We start from the raw sequence: 19,646 nt of genomic DNA, 5'->3' as shown, positions 1-19,646 counted from the left end.
TCGGCCCTCAATGTTGCGCCGACCAGTGGAACCAATCTAATGACCCTCTAACCTAAACTATCCCAATGTTATCCATATGCCTATCCACTGACCATTTGAACGCCCTTAAACTTGGCGAGTCCACAACTGCTGCAGGCAGGGCATTCCACGCCCTTACTACCCTCTGAGTAAAGAACCTACCTCTGACATCTGTCCTATAATTACCACCCCTTAATTTAAAGCTATGTCCCCTCATGTTAGCCATCACCATCCGAGGAAAAAGGCTCTCACTGTCCACCCTATCCAATCCTTTGATCATCTTGTATGCCTCAGTCAGGTCACCTTGTAACTTTCTTCTCTCCAATGAAAATAACCTCAAGTCCCTCAGCCTTTCCTCATAAGACCTTCCCACCATACCAGGCAACATCCTGGTAAACCTCCTCTGCAACCTTTCCAATGCCTCCACATCTTTCTTATAACGTGGCGACCAGAACTGTACGCAATACTCCAAGTGCGGCCGCACCAGAGCTTTGTACAACTGCAACATGACCTCACGGCTTCGAAATTCAATCCCTCTACCAATAAAAGCTAACACACCGTACGCCTTCTTAACAACCTTATCAACCTGGGTGCCAACTTTCAGGGAGCTATGCACATGTACCCCGAGATCTCTCTGCTCATCGACACTACCAAGAGTCCTTCCATTAGCCCTATATTCTGTACGCCTGTTATTCTTACCAAAGTGAATCACCTCACACTTTTCCGCATTAAAGTCCATCTGCCACCTCTCAGCCCAGCTCTGCAGCTTATCTATGTCCCTCTGCAAACTGTAACATCCACCCTCACTGTCTACAACTCCTCCAACTTTGGTGTCGTCAGCAAATTTACTAATCCATCCTTCTACACCCTCATCTAGATCATTTATAATATAGGAATATGATGTAATGTCTGTAATGGAAATGCGGTTTAAAGTGGTGAGAGCTTGACTTTAATATACAAAGATAAAAAAAGTTCAGAAAATATAGAGAAGGAATCAACAAAGGTGGGTGGTAGAAATGACTGGAGAAGACATTGCAGTGGGGCGTGTTTAAGTGTGCAAAGACGGAGGGGATATTCCTCTCCCATTTTCAGTGGGTGGGAAAGACAGAGGGGTGGAGAATTGAGGGCGAGTCCCAAAACAACTTTTATGGATTTCCCCACTCAATTATCCCATGATGGAATGGGGTTCCTGCCATGCAAAGATGGAAAACCCATTTGAATACGATTAGTGGGCTTCCCTGCTGCAACATCCCTCCCCATACAGGAAAATCTCACTCCAGCAGTATGATGTGACATCACATCAGTGGAATTTACAACAGGCTTTTAAAAACTGGCAAACAGAACTTGCAGGAGATACACAGACAAGCACAGCCCCGGGGGAGAGGGTGGAGACTGGGCAGAACCTTTGCAGAGCTGGGGGACAGGGCCCGAGTGGGAAATGTGCATGGGGTTGGGATTCTGTGTGAGCTGTATATTTTTCTATTTTTGTTTCTGACATCAGGGTATATCGTTTAAAGCTGATGTTGCTGACTCTCACTCAGAGCTTATTCCATCTGGTTATAGTTGGGAAGCAAAAATAGTAGGGTTACACTGTTTAGGATATTCTGTGGGCTGAAACAGTGAGAGAAAGAGAGAGGAACAAATTGGTGAGGAAGTCACAGAGATGTGCAGTAACTATAGAATGGCGATACTGGGGGACTTAATTAGCTGAATGTTGATTGTGAACCTAGAATAAAGGGTAAGGAAGGGGGGGAATTTCTGAAATGTGTTTAGGAGAACTTCCTTGATAAGTATATTTTGGTCTAAGTAGAAATGGGTTGGCAGCACAAATCATTGCAAATGAGTATGATTGGGTGACCATTATAGAAACATGGTTGCAGGATGGTCACGACTGGGAGTTGAATATCCAGGGGTATCAAACTGTTCAGAAGGACTAACAGGAAGGTAAGGCAGGTGGTGCAGCTCTGATATTTAAGGATGATATCAGGGCAGTAGTTAGAGGTGATATAAGTTCTATGGAAAAAAAGGTTGAATCCATTTGGATGGAAATTAGAAATAGTAAGGAGAAAAAGTCACTGATAGGCATAGTCTATAGGTCACCAAATAATGACATCATGGTCGGGCGAGAAATAAATAAAGAAATAGTTGATGCGTGTAAAATAGTACAGCAATTATCATGGGGGATTTTAATCTACATATTAATTGGTCAAACCAGGTCAGTCAAGGCAGCCTTGAGGATGAGTTGATAGAATGTATCCGCTATAGCTTCCTTGAACAGTGTGTAATGGAACCAACAAGGGAGCAAACTATCCTAGACCTGGTCCTGTGTAATGAGGCGGGAATAATTAATGATCTTGCAGTTAGGGATCGTCTTCGAAGAAGCGATCACAGTATGGTTGAATTTAAAATACAGATGAAGCGTAAGAAGGTAAAATCCAATACCAGTGTCTTGTGCTTAAACAAAGGGGACTATAAAGGTTTGAGGGAGAAGTTGGCTAAGGTAGACTGGGAGCAAAAACTTTATGGTGGGACAATTGAGGAACAGTGGAAGACTTTCAAACCGATCTTTCACAGTGTTCAGCAAAAGTATATACCAGTGATAAGGAAGGACTGTAGAAAAAGAGATAGTCAGCCATGAATATCTAAGGAAACAAAGGAGGGTACAAATTGAAAGAAAATGCAAACAAAGTGGCAATGATTAGTGGGAACCTAGAGGATTGAGAAATCTTTAAAGGTCAGCAGAAAGCCACAAAAAAAGTTATGAAGAAAGGTAAAATGGATTGGCTATAAAGAAAAGAACGCTATAAAGAAGGTAAAATGCATGGATGTTGTCTACGTGGACTTCAGTCAGGCCTTTGACAAGGTCCCTCATGGCAGACTGGTGCAGAAGGTGAAGTCGCACGGGATCAGAAGTGAGCTGGCAAAGTGCATACAAAACTGGCTTGCTCAAATAAGACAGAGGGTAGCAATGGAAGGGTGCATTTTTGAATAGAGAGCTGTGACAAGTGGCATTTCTCAGGGATCAGTGCTGGGTCCTTTGCTGTTTGTAATATATATAAATGATTTGGAGGAAAATGTAACTGGATTGATTAGTACGTTTGCAGACAACATAAATGTTGGTGGATTTGTGGGATAGCAATGAGGACCATCAGAGGATATAGCAGGATATAGATCAGTTGGAGACTTGGGCGGAGAGAAGGCAGATGGAGTTTAATCTGGACAAATGTGAGATAATGCATTTTGGAAGGTCTAACACAGATAGGAAATATACAGTAAATGGCAGAACCCTTAAGAGTATTGATAGGCCAAGGGATCTGGGTGTACAGGTACACAGGTCACTGAAAGTGGCAATGCAGGTGGAGAAGGTAGTCAAAAAGGCATACAGCATGCTTGCCTTCATCAGCCGGGGAATTGAGTTTAAAAATTGGCAAGTCATGTTGCAGCTTTATAGAACTTTAGTGAAGCCACACTTGAAATATAGTGTTCAATTCTGGTCACTACACTACCAGAACGAAGTGGAAGTTTTGGAGACGGTACAGAAAAGATTTACCAGGATGTTGCCTGGTATGGAGGGTATTAGCTATGAGGAGAAGTTGGAGAAACTTGATTTGTTCTCACTGGAACGACGGAGATTGAGGGGAGACCTGATAAAAGTCTACAAGATTATGAGAGACAGAGTGAACAGTCAGAAGCTTTTTCCCAGAATGCAAGAATCGATTACTCGGGGGCGTAGGTGTGAGGGGCAAGTTTTAAAAGAGATGTATGAGGCAGATTTTACACAGAGTGGTAGGTGTTTGGAATTCATTGCTAGGGGGAGGTAGTAGAATCGGATACAGTAGTGACTTTTAAAGGGCATCTTGACAAGTACATGAATGAGATGGGAATAGAGGGATAGGGTCCCCTGAAGCATAGGGTGTTTTAGTTAAGTCGGGCAGCATGGTCGGTGCAGGCTTGGAGGGCCAAAGGGCCTGTTCCTGTGCTGTAATTTGTTTGCTCTTTGGTTTATGAGAGCAAACTAGCTCAGAATATAAAAACAGATAGCAAAAGTTTCTACTTATATATGAAAAATGAAAAACAGTGACAAAAGTAAACATTGGCCCTTTAGAGGATGAGAAGGGGGATGTAATAGTTGGAAATGAGGAAATGGCCGAGGCACTGAACAGGTATTTTGTGTTGGCCTTCACACTGGAAAACACAAATAATATGCCAAAAATTGATGACAGGAAGGCTATGACAGGTGAGAATCTAGAAACTATCATTATCAGTTACGAGTGGTGTGCCTCAGGGATCTGTTTTGGGGCCACTGTTGTTTGTAATTTTTATTAATGATCTGGATGAGGGTATAGTTGGGTGGATTAGTAAATTTGCTGATGACACCAAAATTGGAGGTGTGGTAGATTGTGAGGAAGGGTGTCATAGTCTGCAGGGAGACTTAGATAGGTTGCAGAGCTGGGCCGAGAGGTGGCGGATGGAATTTAATGCGGAGAAGTGTGAGGTAATTCACTTTGGTAGGAGCAACAGATGTGTCGAGTATAGGGCTAACGGGAGGACTTTGAATAGTGTGGATGAACAGAGGGATCTAGGTGTGTGTGTACATAGATCCCTGAAAGTTGGGAATCAAGTAGATAAGGTTGTTAAGAAGGCGTACGGTGTCTTGGCGTTTATTGGTAGGGGGATTGAATTTAGGAGTCGCAGTGTAATGTTGCAACTGTACACTACTCTAGTGCGGCCGCACTTGGAGTACTGTGTGCAGTTCTGGTCCCCGCATTACAAGAAGGATGTGGAGGCGTTGGAGAGGGTGCAGAGGAGGTTTACTAGGATGGTGCCTGGTATGGTGGGGAGGTCCTATGAGGAGAGACTGAGGGATTTAGGGTTGTTTTCGTTGGAAAGAAGGCGGCTAAGAGGGGATCTTATTGAAACATATAAGATGATTAGAGGTTTAGATAGGGTGGATAGTGATAGCCTTTTTCCTCGGATGGAGAAAGCTAGCACGAGGGGGCATGGCTTTAAATTAAGGGGGGGTAGCTACAGGACGGATGTCAGGGGTAGGTTCTTTACCCAGCGGGTGGTGCAGTTGTAAATGCGTCTAGTTTGGGGGCGTTTAAGAGATCTCTGGATAGGTTTATGGACGAAAAGGGATTGGTATAGGCTAGTGGGTCATTGTTTTTGTAACTGGTCGGCGCAACATCGTGGGCCGAAGGGCCTGTTCTGCGCTGTAATGTTCTATGTTCTATGTTCTATTATCACAAAAGAGGTAGCGTTGGGCAAGTTAATGGGGGCTAAAGGTAGACAAGTCTCCTGGTCCTGATGGGATGCATCCCAGGATACTAAAAGCGATGGCGGGAGAAATAGCAAATGCACTAGTGGTAATTTACCAAAATTCGCTGGACTCTGGGGTGGTTCCCACAGATTGGAAAACAGCAAATGTGACCCCACTATTTAAAAAAGGAGATAGTCAAAAGGCAGGTAACTATAGGCTGGTTAGCTTAACTTCTTCAGTAGGGAAAAAGCTTGAATCTATCAAGGAAGAAATAGTGAGACATCTGTATATAAATTGTCCCATTGGTAAGACACAGCACTGGTTCATGATGGGCAGGTTATGTTTGGTGGAATCCTTTTGAGAACATTACAATGTGCAGTGGACAATGAGGAATCTGTGGATGTGGTGTATCTGGATTTCCAGAAGGCATTTACACCAAAGACTGCTACCTAAGATAAAGATGCACAGTGTTATGGGTAATGTATTAACACGGATAGAGGATTGGTAAACTAACAGAAAGCAAAGAGTGGGGGTAAATGGGTGTTTTTCTGGGGGGCGATCAGTGACTAGTGTTGTGCCTCAGGGATCAATATTGGGACCACAATTGTTTAAATTTACATTGACGATTGGGAGTTGGGGACCAAGTGTAATGTGTCAAAATTCACAACTGACACTAAGATGGGCGGAAGAGCAAAGTGTGCAGAGGACGCTGATAGTCTGCAAAGGATATAGATAATCTAAGTGAGTAGGCGAGGGTCTGGCAGATGGAGTACAATCTTGGTAAATGTGAGGTCATCCATTTTGGTAGGAATAACAGCAAAATGGACTATTATTTAAATGGTAAAACATTGCAGCATCCTGCTGTGCAGTGGGACCTGGGTGTCCTTGTGCAGGAATCTCAAGGAGTTGGTTTGCAGGTGCAGCAGGTAATTAATAAGGCAAATGGAATTTTATCCTTCATTGCTAGAGGGATGGAGTTTAAAAACAGTGAAGTTATGTTGCAGCTGTATAAGGTGCTGGTGAGGCCACACTTGGAGTACTGTGTACAGTTTTGGTCTCCTTACTTGAGAAAGGATATACTGGCACTGGAGGGGGTGCAGAGGAAATTCACTAGGTTGATTCCAGAGTTGAGAGGGTTGGCTTAAGAGGAGAGACTGAGTAAACTGGGGTTATACTCATTGGAATTCAGAAGAATGAGGGGAGATCTTATAGAAACATATAAGATCATGAAGTGAATAGATAAGATAAAAGCAGGGAAGTTGTTTCCACTGGTGGGTGAAACTAGATCTGGGAGGCATAGCCTCAAAATAAGGGGAATCAGATTTAGAACTGAGTTGAGGAGGAACTTCTTCACACAAAGGGTTGTGAATCTGTGGAATTCCCTGCCCAGTGAAGCAGTTGAGGCTACCTCATTGAATGTTTTTAAGGCAAGGATAGATAAATTTTTGAACAGTAAAGGAATCAAGGGTTATGGTGAGCGGGCAGGTAAGTGGAGCTGAGTCCACAAAAAGATCAACCATGATCTTATTGAATGGTAGAGCAGCCTCGAGGGGCCAGATGGCCTACTCCTGCTCCTAGTTCTCACGTTCATATGTCCTAAATGAAGCCATGTTGGATCTAAAGTACTGTGAATGAAGCCTATTACACATAGAAAAACGGTGTCATCTCTGCATAGCTCCAAGATATAACATTCTTTAATTTTTAGATGAAAAGAACTTACAAATTTATTACAGACTGACTTTGAAACAAGTGAAGCCACAATGATAGCCAACTGTGATGTGCAGAAATAGTTCCTGAAGATCAAGGAGAGCCACTGACGTAACTGATAACACTAGCCTTCTGGGACATTATCCCCCTCCCATCTTCCCCACATGGAAATTCAATCCTCAAGAGTATTTATCAGACACTTGCTAATTTTAAAGGAATCATTTATAAATGTTGTGACAGGTTGTTCACTCTGTACAAACAAACATTCTAAAACTTTGAAGTGGGATGTGAGAAGGCTGGATTATACACCAGTCTACACACGCAATGCCTTATAGCAGGAGCCAGTTATACCAGGCTGGTAATTCACAAACAGCCTTTTTTCTGCTTCCATCTTCCAATCTTGTGACCTCTCGTCTGGATGTCAGTCATTGCAAACTCAAAATCTAGAAAGGAGAAGACTCTGGTTACATTCAATAGATCATCCGCTGATCTCTGCAATTTATTGATGGAACATTGGAAATAATGACCACTTTTCCATATGGTGTCTGACATTAGAGCTGTGACACTTGCTGAGTTAGGACATGCGCCTTTGTAATGTGGTGTCAGGAATGCAGACTGGTCCCTCCCACTAATGTCTCTTTGTATGTCATCAACCAATGTACATTAATATTGTATTATACAAAAATGTAGGAACAGAAGGAGACCATTAATCCCTTCAAACTTGTTCCACTATTCAATTAGATCATGGCTCTGCTAAGCACACCTTAATACTTTTCCCTTAGACAAAACTGTCAGATCAGTACTGAAATTTTCAATTACCTGCAGTCATAACAAGCTTTTTGTGACGGACTTTGTTCCAAATTTCCACTATGCGTGTGGAAGTACTTCCTGACATCAGCCCAATTTAAAGATACAATTCATATAAATGCTGATTTAAAGATAGAGAATAGTTTACATTCCTTCATCCAAATATGTTGAAATCATAATTTATGTAAAAATCTAATCTCAGTTTGCTCATTCTTGCAATGTGTATGCTGTGGGCAAGATTGATAGTAATTGCCCACCAGAGCTGCCCTCGAGAAAAGAAGAATGAGCCTTCTCCAGCTCTGCAATCCACATGGTGAAGGTACTTCCACAGTGCTGTTCTGAGGTTCCAGGATATTGTGTCAGTGACAGTAAGTATCTTTGGACTTACATGCAGACATGGAGTCTCTTGATCACCTCAATGGGCTGTAACAAGCACGTTCCAAGGCAATGTACCTGGGGGTACCACACGAGAATCCCTCCCCCCATCTAAAGTTCCCAGGTAAGGATTGCATGGCAATTGTTTGGCAAGTTTCAATTGCAATAGACAATTGCCCTGCAACGGGAACCATCTGAAAATGTGATTTAAATTGTAAACTTTGGATGGTTCTGACTCTTACAATGGTAGTTACCCAGAACTTCTGGCCAATGCACAACTCCCACCAACCCCCCCCCCACCCCAATCTACGCCTGAACTGACCTTCTCCCTATCCCAAACCTAACCTAACCCTCCCCATCACTAGCCTGATTCCTGACCCCGCACTTATCTTTTACACTTACCTTCCTGGCTTGTCACAACCTTTAAACCTAGCTGGGCTGTTAAATTTACCTGCTGGTGTTTTAGAATTGACACAATGGGACAATGGTTAGCACTGCTGCCCCAGAACCAGGGACCCAAGTTCCATTCCTGGCATAACTTATTGTCTGTGCAGAGTCTGCACATTCTCCTTGTGACTGCCTGGGTTTCCTCTGGGTGCTCCGGTTTCCTCCAACAGTCTGAAAGACATCCTGGTGCATTGGCCATACTAAATTCTCCCTCATGTACCTGAACAGGCACCTGAGTATGGAGACTAGGGGATTTTCACAGTAACTTCATTGCAGTGATAATGTAAGCCTACTTGTGACACTAACAAATAAACTTTAAACTTAAAAGGGGTATGGAATACATACCTTTCACTGAGCTTCCCCTAGCTCTGGGCCCGTCTGCGCTATATAGATCTTGCCTCCCCTTAGTCAGAAGATCAGTTGTGATTAGAAGCTAATATGTAGATATCAGCACATTTAGTGATATTGTGACACAGGAATCTTCCAGGAGGAGGTAGTCCCTCCTGACTATCAGCTCTTTGAAAACCTTTTGCAGCTTCCCTCTCCTCGTTCCCCTAGACTTGTAATTTTTCATTTCTCTTCAAGCATTTAGTCCATTATCTTTTAAATAAGTCTCCACCATCCTGTCCATTCCAGGTCACAACAATCTCTGCATATAAAAATTTTCCTCATCTCCCCTTGAGTTCTTTTGCAACTTATCTTAAATCTGTGTCCTCTGCTTACCAACTGTCCTGCCATTGAAAACAGTTGCCCTCTTCCGACTCTATCAAAACCATTCAGGACTTTAAATCCCTCAAAGGTCCCTTCAACCTTTTGTTCTAAGAAGGGGAATCCCAGTCTCTGCATGTAATGGAAGTCAGTCACCCAAGTGCCATCCTTGCACTCTCTGAGAGCTTGAGATTTTTCTTCAAGTTCTTTACAGTATTAGACTTGTAATAGGCAGTTGTAACAGTTTAGCATTACCTTACAGTGTAGTACATAGTTTCCTTCTAGTTTATTCTGATGCAAATTGGGTTTGCCATTCTAAAGATGTTTTGCAATGCACTTAAACTGAGAAGGCCCATTAAATACTGGGACTCAGAAAATTCAAAATGTAATATGGAGAAACACCATTGCTTCACATACTGTACCTGTGCTTATTTATATGTATGGCTTTCAGTACCACCATGTCCAAATCCTGTAAAAGATGAAAGATGCTGTCAGCAACAAGTGTAAGCAAAGAATCAGTGAGTAAGACCAGAATTGACCAGATTTGCTCAATTTACCTCAGTGAACAACTCAAATATGGTCGCTGGTGGCATCTTAAAACAGAGCATCTTCGCACTTACTAGTAAAACATTTGTTCTCAGTCGCATGCTAATCCTACCAACGGTTTTTGTTGGATCAACTGCAGATCAAGACCATGAGTTCAAAATCACCTTAAGTCACACTGCTGAGATCAGGATGAATTTTTTCTGCCCTTAGCCCCTGTGTTATAATGGGAACTTCTGCCTGTGTCTTTTGGATGCAATGGTAAACTGAAGTCCCATCTTCCCTGTCAAAGTGTATGGTCTCATAACACTAGCTCAAGGAAGAGTTGGGGGAACGTCCCCTTGGTGTCCCAGCCAATATTTATCCCCCAACCAACATCACTAAAAAAATTACCTGGTTATAATGCTATTTGGTATCTTGCTGTGTGTAAATTGGCTATTGTGTTTCCTACATTATAACAATGACTACACTTGAAATGTACTTCACTGGCTATAAAATGGTTTGGGATAACTAGAAGATGTGTTAAAGAAATGAGTCTTCTTTCTGCATTCTCTTCCATGGTAGGGTTTCCAACCCTATCTTTAAGTGTTGTCTGTTTTTGGACTTTGTTGGAATCAATTTTTAGAAATGGGTGAAATTTATGTTGTGAAGAGAGATGATGTGAGGGTTGGGGAATTATTTAATTTTTGTACTTGAAGCCAATCAAGGTTATCCTGTTTTCTTATTCCTTCATGGGATGTGGGTGTCCCTGGCTGGGCCTGCATTTATTGCTAAATGTTAATCCTCATTGACCTTGATAAAGACAAAATACTGTGAATGTTGGAATCTGAAACAAAATCAGAAAATGATGGAAAATCTCAGACGGTCTGACAGTATCCGTGGAAAGAGAATATATGATGAAGGATCACCCAGATTCAATGTTGTCTCTGTTCTCTCTCCACAGATGCTATCAGATCTGCTGAGATTTTCCTAATTGCCCTTGAACTGAGTGGCTTGCTAAGCCATTTCAGAGAGCTCTTAAGAGTCATCCACATTGTTGTGGATCTGGAATCACAGGTGGCCAGACCAGGAAAGAATGGAAGATTTCCTTCCCTGAAGGACAATAATGAACCAGATGGATTTTTACGACAATTGGCAATGGTTTCATTGTCATCATTTGACCTTTGAATTCAAATTTTGCCATCTGCTATGGTGGGATTTAAACCTGAGTCAGCTGGCCATTTTCTAGGATTTCTAGGTCGCTAGTCCAGTGCCAACCCCATTACACTATTGCCTTCCCAACACTGGATTATCATTCAGCACCTCCTCCATTCTAGACATTGATTGGCTGGCATGACCCTTTGGATTATTGGGAAAACATAATTTTTTTTGGTCCTCAATCTCAGTCTTGGAAATTCAAATTGTACAGCATCTTCTGAAGGATACAGTTCCAAATTTCCACTACGCTTTGTGGAAAAATGTTTTCTGATTTCATTGCATTAACAGCTGAGTTCTAATTTTATTGCTATGAGTCAGTACACTCTGATCAGTGGAAATAGTATTTCCACAATCCACCCTATCAAATCCTTTAACCATTCCAAACCCCTCAATTAGGTTACGCCTTAATGTTCCATACACAGTAGAACATGTGCATCGGTCTGTCCTGAAAGTTTAACCTACGTAGCCTAGTTATGTAGGGGGCTAGAATAGGCTAACAAAACACATCATAAGTTTAGGAATATTAACACAAAACTGACTTAAAAGTGAATGATCTTGGATTATGGGAACGCAAGTCAGGGCTGTTGCTATAGAAAACAGATCTGTATGATTAATGAGTATTTTTCATTTTAAAACATGTATCTTGAATTTATGAAATGAATGAAGTCAGTTTTAGGATTTTTGTAAAACTTCACTGAATGACAGAATACAGCAAGCCTTGGTAGGAGGGGTATTAAGGAACAATAGTTCCACTGAGAACAGTTATATTATCAGCAGTGGCAGGGAACAAGATGGCTACCAATGCAAGTTTGATGAATAGAGTCATACAACTCGAGTTGATAATGCAGGTGGTGAGTAGACATAAGGAATTTCTCAGGATCAGATGAGAGTCACATGGGTTTAATTCAGTGGGAACTATCCTCTGTTTCATGTCAAGCATCTCATATTACGAGACAATAAGAGGAGGGTAATGTCCTCAATTAATGGCAAATGAGATCCCATTAGGTCATGGTGTGTATTGTTATTGGCTGGACAGGATGATTACTGACTGATTTGTATTAATGTTTATAGGATTATGTCAAACAGGAAGGTGGGAGAAATAATTTTATAACTGTATAATTGTCCTTGCAAGGGCTTTGATTAGCAGTGTGATATCAGGCAGCCAATATCTCCGATCTGGACAGCTGGACTTCTCCATATCATTCTCCCATTCAATTATTTGGTTAAATAAAGTCACATCTTAAAAATCAGTACTCTGTGTTTCTTGAACCTTTGTATAGCTTAAGTTTGAGCAACATAGCCTTGAGGAAAGGCTCTCCAACATCTAGTATCATTCTATTAAAACTGCACTGCACTCCTTCCAAGACTAGAACTCAGCACCAGTACTCCAAATGATGTCTGTCCATGGCTGAAACATGACTACCATCCTTTTGTATTCTAGCCCAAGTAATTATAGTAACTTATTCCTATCTAACTTTAAGGATCAGGCAGTCAAATGTGTGAAATAGGTGTCTCACCTTTTGGCCCAAAGAGAGCACCATAGCAAGGTCTGGTACAGTAAGGCTTTCCTTCATGCTGCAACAAGATGACACAAAAATCAACATCTCTTTTAAAAAAGGGAAGGAAACAAATTAGTACATTTTTGGAACAAGGAGACAAATTAAGAGATGGCTTACTTCAGAGAAACTGCCAGGTGCCAAGGTTTTGTTGCATTTTTCACACTTCAAGCAGAACTTATGCCAGTCCTTTCCCAGGGATGTCACTTTTTCAGCTGGGAAGAAAGTAATCCATTGTGACAAAAGAACTATTTTACAACAAGATAGACAATAGCTCCTTGCAATAAGAATTTTGAACCAAGTTTAAAATGCTACATGTTGGGGAGCATTTGAGTGATTCTGTTTGCTTTGAAAAGGCCATTGTCCTTGAGAATGGGCATATAAATAACACATGAATTTCCATCTGGGCAAATGTGACGCAGTACACTTTTTGTTTGGAAGAATGGAAGAATAAAGGAGACTACATGCAGTCTAAATAGAATAGAGAAACTGGGGGACCTAGAGATAGATTCATAGATTAAACAAAGCAATACAAGTTAACAAGGCAAAAAAAAACAAGAAATTGGGATAGATTAAATAGATGGGCAAAACAATGGCAAATGTATTTTACAGTAGGCAAATGTGAGGCCATCTACCTTGGACTTAAAAAGGATAGAACAGAGTACTTTCTAAATGATAAAAAAATTGAACAGTGGCGACCCAAAGAGAGTTGAAGGTCCAAGTATATAGATCATTAAAATGTCATGAAAAAGGTACAGATAATAATGATCCAGATCTTCTGAGCAGCAGAAATGATGAGTCCATTGTGAGGTGAGGTGGATAGGTGGGTGGGTGAATGGATGGGTGGGTGGATGGGTTAGAGAATGAGAATTTAAGTGGGTTATACCTCAACTGTGCAAAGCCCTGCTTCATTCACACTTGGAGTACTGTGGACAGTGGCAGCCTTGGAGAGACTGCAGCATTGATTAAATACTGGTTGGCAAAGGTTAAATTATGAGGCAAGATTACACAAAGTAGGGTTGCATTCCTGAAATTTAGAAGAACAAGGAGTAATTTGATCAAAGTTTAAGCTATTAAAGGAAATAAATTGTTTCTCTCGATCAAGCTTATTTCCACTCGTCAGGGAGTCTAGCAGTCTAAAAGTTGTCTAAAATTTAGAACCAGATTTCTCAAAAGCAAAATTAGGGAACACTTGTACACACAAAGGGTGGCAAATGATAGTTGATGCCAGACTAATTGTTTATTTATTTTAAATTTGAGGTAGATAAATTTTTGTTATCCAAAAGGTATACATGCACATGGGACAAAGTTGTATATATGAAGTTAGGTCATAGATCAGCCATGATCTCATTGAATTGAAGAACAGGTTTAAAGGGCTGAATGGCCTCCTTCCTCTGTTTCAAGCCAACTGTGGGTTAATTGCTAGACATATTATTGAAAATTGGAAAGATTACAACAGACTTATAATAAAACCATGATTTGAATAACTGTTACATCTTCTGTCCATGACACAGCCTGTGATTGAAGCTGGCATTCAGTATAAGACAGGATTGGTAAGGGGAAATGGGTGCAGAATTTGTTTAGCTGGAAGCTAAAAAAAACGACAGTAATCCTCTTAATGAAAGGCAGCTGGTTGCAGCTGCGGTTCCATAATCAGCCTGGTTGCAGCTTGGTATCATAGCAGTGGGTTATTGGAAACTGAGATCATTTCCTGATGTTTTAAGCCACTGTGCACAAATCTTAGAAACATAGAAACTAGATGCCTGCTCTGCCATTGATTTTGATCATGGCTGATAATCAAATTCAATATCACGATCCTACTTCCTCTCCAGATCCCTTTAGCCATACGTTATTTTTTTTTCTTGCATTCAAACATTTTGGCCTCGACTACTTTTGATGGTAGTGAATTCCACAGGTTTACCACTCTCTAGGTGAAGAAAATTTCTCTTCACCTCAGTCCTAAAATGTTTACCTGTTACTCTCTAAGTATGACCCCTAGTACGGTCCACCTTGTTGTCCAACAAGGGGCATACACGCGGTGGGTCATGCAAGGGCTGCTCTTGGATGTTGAGAGTAGCCTAGTGCTTCACGTTGTTAGTGTACGCTTAAACTGGACCAGATGCTGGGCAACACGACAGCTCAGTGACTATCACTGTTTGCTGTGCAGATACATGGATTTGGGCCAGTGTCGGTGGGAGTTTGTGCATTCTCCCCATGCTTGTGTGGGTTTTCTCCGGGTGCTCCAGTTTCCTCCCACACCCCAAAGATGTGCTCTTAGGCTGATTGGTGTAACAAATTGTCCCTAAATTAGTCTCCCCTCAATCTGGTTTCCAATGTGGAGTGCCATAAGCATAGACAAGGGTCATGGGTGGAGAGGGGACTCAATGTGAAATGGCGGTGCGGGCTCGTTGGGCCAAAGGGCCTGTTTCCCATGCTGTGACGTTCTTTGTTCGTTCTGGACTCCCCCACTATCAGGAACATTCTTTCTGAATCCGCCCTGTCTAACTCTGTTAACATTTTAAGTTTCTATGAGATATCGCCCCCCCCCACCCTCATTTTTCTAAACTCCAATGAATATAATCCTAACTAATTTATACACAGACCCGAAATCTCAGGAATCAGCCTGGTAAACTTTCATTGCGCTCTCTCTATTGTAAGAACATCGTTCCTCAGATAAGGGCACCAGAACGGCATTCAATACTCCAGGTGTGGCCTCACCAACGCCCTATATAATTGCAGTAAAACATTCCTATTCCTATATTCAAATTCTCTCGTCATGAAAGCCAACATGCCATTTGCCTTCTTTACTGCCTGCTGTACCTGCGTGCTTTATTTTCAGTGACTCATGCATGAGGACACCTCTCTCAATTTTCACCCATTCAAATAATAATCTGTCTTCCTATTATTGCTACCAAAGGTTGGCTTGACCTGGAGCTGGGGAATCCAAAGTCATAAGGTTTATAAATAAATTGAAGGGTCACTTAGTCAAGTTAATTGAAAGATGCCTTGTACCTTGTGAAATCTTGTACTTTGGTGAATAACTGGAACACTGAAAAGAAATCAGTGAATTCTTACCAGTGGTGATACACATTTGATTCGGTCCAGACTTTAAAGCTTTCATATGCAAACTCTTGTGGGGAAGCAAAAATCAGAACTAAATTTTAAGCTCACATGTTTTTATGTGTGTTACATTTATATTGTTTATTTTGTTTAATTCTTTCAATATACAATAAAATTTGTTTTTATTTAAAAATGTGAAATTTGTGGCATAATTGATGGTTTTTCAGATTTCCTCTTTAAGTGTTAATGGCCCCAGTAGGGTGATAACAGGAGTCTGTCTCAGTAAAAAGTTGTAATCGCAGTGTCTTCAATATAGTAAAATGCTTAAAGGCATTTTATAGAAGGCTAATCATACAAACTGAAACTGTGACTTAAGGAAATATTAGATTGGATGTCAAATGTTTGGTGAAAGACATAGGTTTAAATAGCATCTTAAAGGAGGAAAGCGAGGTGAAGCATTGGCAAAGTTTATGGATTTGCAGAGTTGAGAGCCCAGACAGCTTAAAGCATAGCCAAAAATGGTCACACATTTGAAATCGGGGATATATTTGGAAGGTCTAATACAGACAGGAAATATAGAATAAATGACAGAATCCTTTAGAGCATTGGTAGGCAGAGGGATCTGGGCGTACAGGTACACAGGTCATTGAAAGTGGCAATGCAGGTGGAGAAAGTAGTCAAGAAAGCATACAGCATGCTTGCCTTCATTGGTCTGGGCATTGAGTTTAAAAATTGGTAAGTCATGTTGCAGCTTTATAGAACCTTAGTTAGGCCGCACTTGGAATATAGTGTTCAATTCTGGTTGTCACACTACCAGAAGGATGAGGTGGTTTTGGAGAGGGTACAGAAAAGATTTACCAGGATGTTGCCTGGTATGGACGGCATTAGCTGTGAGAAGTTGGAGAAACCTGGTTTGTTCTCACTGGAACAACAAAGGTTGAGGGGAGACCTGATAGAAGTCTACAAGGTTGAGAGGCATGGACAGAGTGGATAGTCAGAAGCTTTTTCCCAAGGTGGAAGAGTCAATTACTAGGGGGCATAGGTTTAAGGTGCGAGAGGCAAGGTTTAAAGGAGATGTACAAGGCAGATTTTTTACACAGAGGGTAATGGGTGCCTGGAACTCGCTGCCGGGGAGGTAGTGGAAGCAGATACGATAGTGACTTTTAAGAGACATCTTGACAAATACATGAATAGGATGGGAAGAGGGATATGGTAGGGGGTTTTAGTTCAGTCAGGTAGCATGGTCGTTGCAGGCTTGGAGGGGTGAAGGGCCTGTTCCTGTGCTGTAATGTTCTTTGTTTTTATAAGAAAGGGATCAGATTTGGGGGGGCGGGGGTTGCAGGGGGAGGTGGGGGAGCAGACATCTGAGGATTTTAGAGCCATTGGACGTTGGAGATACAAGTTCTCCAAGCATACCAACCTGACTGGGTTGGATTAACGTATCTGAAAATAAATCAGCGGACTGGTCTGGGCACACCCATACAGAGACAGTTAGGTTTGGGTCTGTTCAGGGTAATCCTAGTGCCCTCTATATAATCAGCACCAACTGATTCATTTTGGCTAAGATCAGGCCTCAATTCGAATTTGATTTTTAGAGCAAGCAAGGAATGGATTTGGGTTTGCCTGATCCACTCTGAGAATTGGCTTTGCAGCTTTAAGAATGGAATAAAAAGATTAAAAATATAAATCCTTTAAACCTATCCACAAATATAATTTTACCTTTCGATACACATGAATGGCTATAGGACGCCGTTACAACGCCCTACAGTTTACTCTGGCTGTACAGAAACAACTCAAAAAAGCCGCAGCTCTGTCTCACAAAGTGCCACATCCTGAAAACAACCCGATTAACAGCAGATCTTATCAAATCCTTTAAGGTTCCAACAGTATTTTAAGGCTGAAAAGAAAGTTGATTCTTTAGAAAGATGAGTCACCCCACCCACCAAATCAGAAATATCAATTAACACCATGGAGCTAGTCATCCTAAAATCAGCACTCTCTCCTGGAACTGCAGCAGAGCAATGATTCAGATCTCTGCGCTCGGGAGAGATAGAACAGCACCTGCACCCTAAACAGCGAACTTGTCTCAGTAAGTAATAAAGTTATACTTAAGAAAATAATGTTGACCCATTTCGAAGTTTTAGAAAGTAACATTCTGTTGAATACGAGATTGCTCACCAAAATACACCTCTTTATTACACTTGGGACACTTAGGCATGTTTGATCCGAGCTTCACTTGTCCAATATCTGCAATTCACAGTCCTTGCTCGTATCTGGACTCTCTCTCTAGCCTTCACTGAGTCTAGACAGCTTATATATTTCTGCAGGCGGAGTTTTGCACACGGAGGGAGAATGGGCCAACCCAATTGCGCACGAACCCTACCGTTTCCTGGCTGTCTACAGATATGAGCGCATCTCCAACTGAAAAAGCCCCAACTCACATTCAGCCTCACAAAAGGAAGCGCCACATCCTGAAAACAATTCGAATTAAGAGCAGATTTTATCAGATCATTTTCTAAGGTACTAACCACATTTTAAAGCTGAAAAAGAGTTGAATCTACGGTCAGGTTGCAAAGTACGGGCACTGCCCAAACACTGATAAAATAGTGGGAGGAAATGATTAGTACAGACAGGCAGCAGATCAGATAGTGTCAGAATATTGGAAGGTCTTTATCAGATTAAACACTGTCTTCCCATTGCCTGCAGGCATTTCCATTTCATGTGAATAGGAACGAAGAATGCTGTCAATTTGGAGTGGTCGCCAAGAGAGTGAGGATCTGCTTTACACTTTGTCGTTGTGCATTTCTCCATCTTCTCTGTTGTAATGCTGCACCTCACCATCAAACTACCCACACATGTGGAGATCATGCACAGAACACACAGGAAACTGTTCAAGCTACATCCCTTCAATCCAAAACCAAAGTCACTCCAACCTCAGTCATTGAGCTTCAGTGTATAGATGATGCTTGTGTGCATTCACTCAGAAACTGAGCTGCAGGTTACCGTCAACTCCTCCAAAAAAAAAGAGAAAATAGATCTTTTGTTTACCACCTGGAAAACTAATTTCCACTTCTAACTGACTCCCACAGCACAACATTAATGGAGGTCAGTGGGATTATGGAAAATATGGACCAATTACCATACCTGAGGAATCTTTTCTTGACTGAGGCAAACTTGGACAACAAAACTCATCATGACCAAGTTGACACATTGGAGGCAAACTGAGCAACAGAATATTTGAGGGCCAGGATCTAAGATTATGGTTTAATGGGCAGCAGTGATCCTGGTGCTCCAATTGATTCGGAGACATGGACACCTGCAGCAGGGACTTCAAAGTACTGGAGAATATTACCAGCGGTGCCTTTGCAAGATCCACCAAATGGTAGAACAGCAATGTCCTCTCTCAAGCCAAATTGTCCAGCATGAAGGCATGAATCACTCAAAATCAGCTTCACTGGATGGGGCATATCATTCACATGCCTGGCATCCAAACTTCTCAAGCAACTGCCCTCCTTGGAATTAGGAAACTCCCAGGAAGACAGCAAAATGTTTTAGGATATCCTCAAAGTCTCCCTGAAGAGGTCAAAAATACCCTCTGACTCACGGGAGATGCTGGTTTAGTGCCTGACTGAAATGGATAAGGTTTATTTCAGGAAGACACCAAACACATCCTGAAACTTCATCAGGAATGTGCAGAGGTAAAATCGAGGTGTTGGACAGAGTACACAATGACTCATCTACCTGACCCTCCAAGCACCACCCACCCACATGCAGCAGGGTCTGCTGATCTTTTACCATCGCAGAATTCATTAAATGGAGTTGAAGCAAATCATCTTCAATTCCACAGGACTGCCCAAAATGCAAAGTACAGTTTGATGATCTCACTGTCTGTATTGCAGGAGTTTGAACATCCCCTTCAGTCAGTTCTCAATACTGGTTCAGTCATTATTCCTCTCTCTCTGCTTTTA

At 41.7% G+C, this 19,646-nt stretch overlaps 1 protein-coding gene across 1 annotated transcript; it reads right to left on the bottom strand.

The window, feature by feature from the left end:
* Nucleotides 1–6,954: 6,954 nt before the first annotated feature.
* Nucleotides 6,955–17,973, bottom strand: crip1 (cysteine-rich protein 1). The gene is made up of 5 exons (XM_080202006.1): nucleotides 17,857–17,973; nucleotides 12,739–12,833; nucleotides 12,580–12,637; nucleotides 9,745–9,791; nucleotides 6,955–7,428 (listed from the first exon to the last, which is right to left on the bottom strand). Exons 1-4 carry the CDS (start codon nucleotides 17,894–17,896, stop codon nucleotides 9,751–9,753), a joined length of 234 nt encoding a protein of 77 aa, XP_080058132.1. The 5' UTR covers nucleotides 17,897–17,973; the 3' UTR covers nucleotides 6,955–7,428; nucleotides 9,745–9,750.
* Nucleotides 17,974–19,646: the final 1,673 nt, after the last annotated feature.

The sequence above is a fragment of the Carcharhinus amblyrhynchos genome, chromosome 14 (assembly GCF_965287045.1).
Source record: "Carcharhinus amblyrhynchos chromosome 14, sCarAmb.v2.hapA, whole genome shotgun sequence".
NCBI lineage: Eukaryota > Metazoa > Chordata > Chondrichthyes > Carcharhiniformes > Carcharhinidae > Carcharhinus > Carcharhinus amblyrhynchos.
The sequence above is the reverse complement of the archived record's forward strand: the minus strand, read 5'-3'. Positions and strand labels throughout refer to the sequence as shown.

Excerpts from the sequence above, each read along its gene's own strand:
- crip1 (XM_080202006.1), bottom strand. The coding sequence starts at position 17,896 with ATGCCTAAGTGTCCCAAGTGTAATAAAGAGGTGTATTTTG. Across the intron at positions 12,834-17,856 it reads TAATAAAGAGGTGTATTTTG|CTGAAAAAGTGACATCCCTG; the intron begins GTGAGCAATCTC and ends CTTTCTTCCCAG. Across the intron at positions 12,638-12,738 it reads CACCTGGCAGTTTCTCTGAA|CATGAAGGAAAGCCTTACTG; the intron begins GTAAGCCATCTC and ends ATCTTGTTGCAG.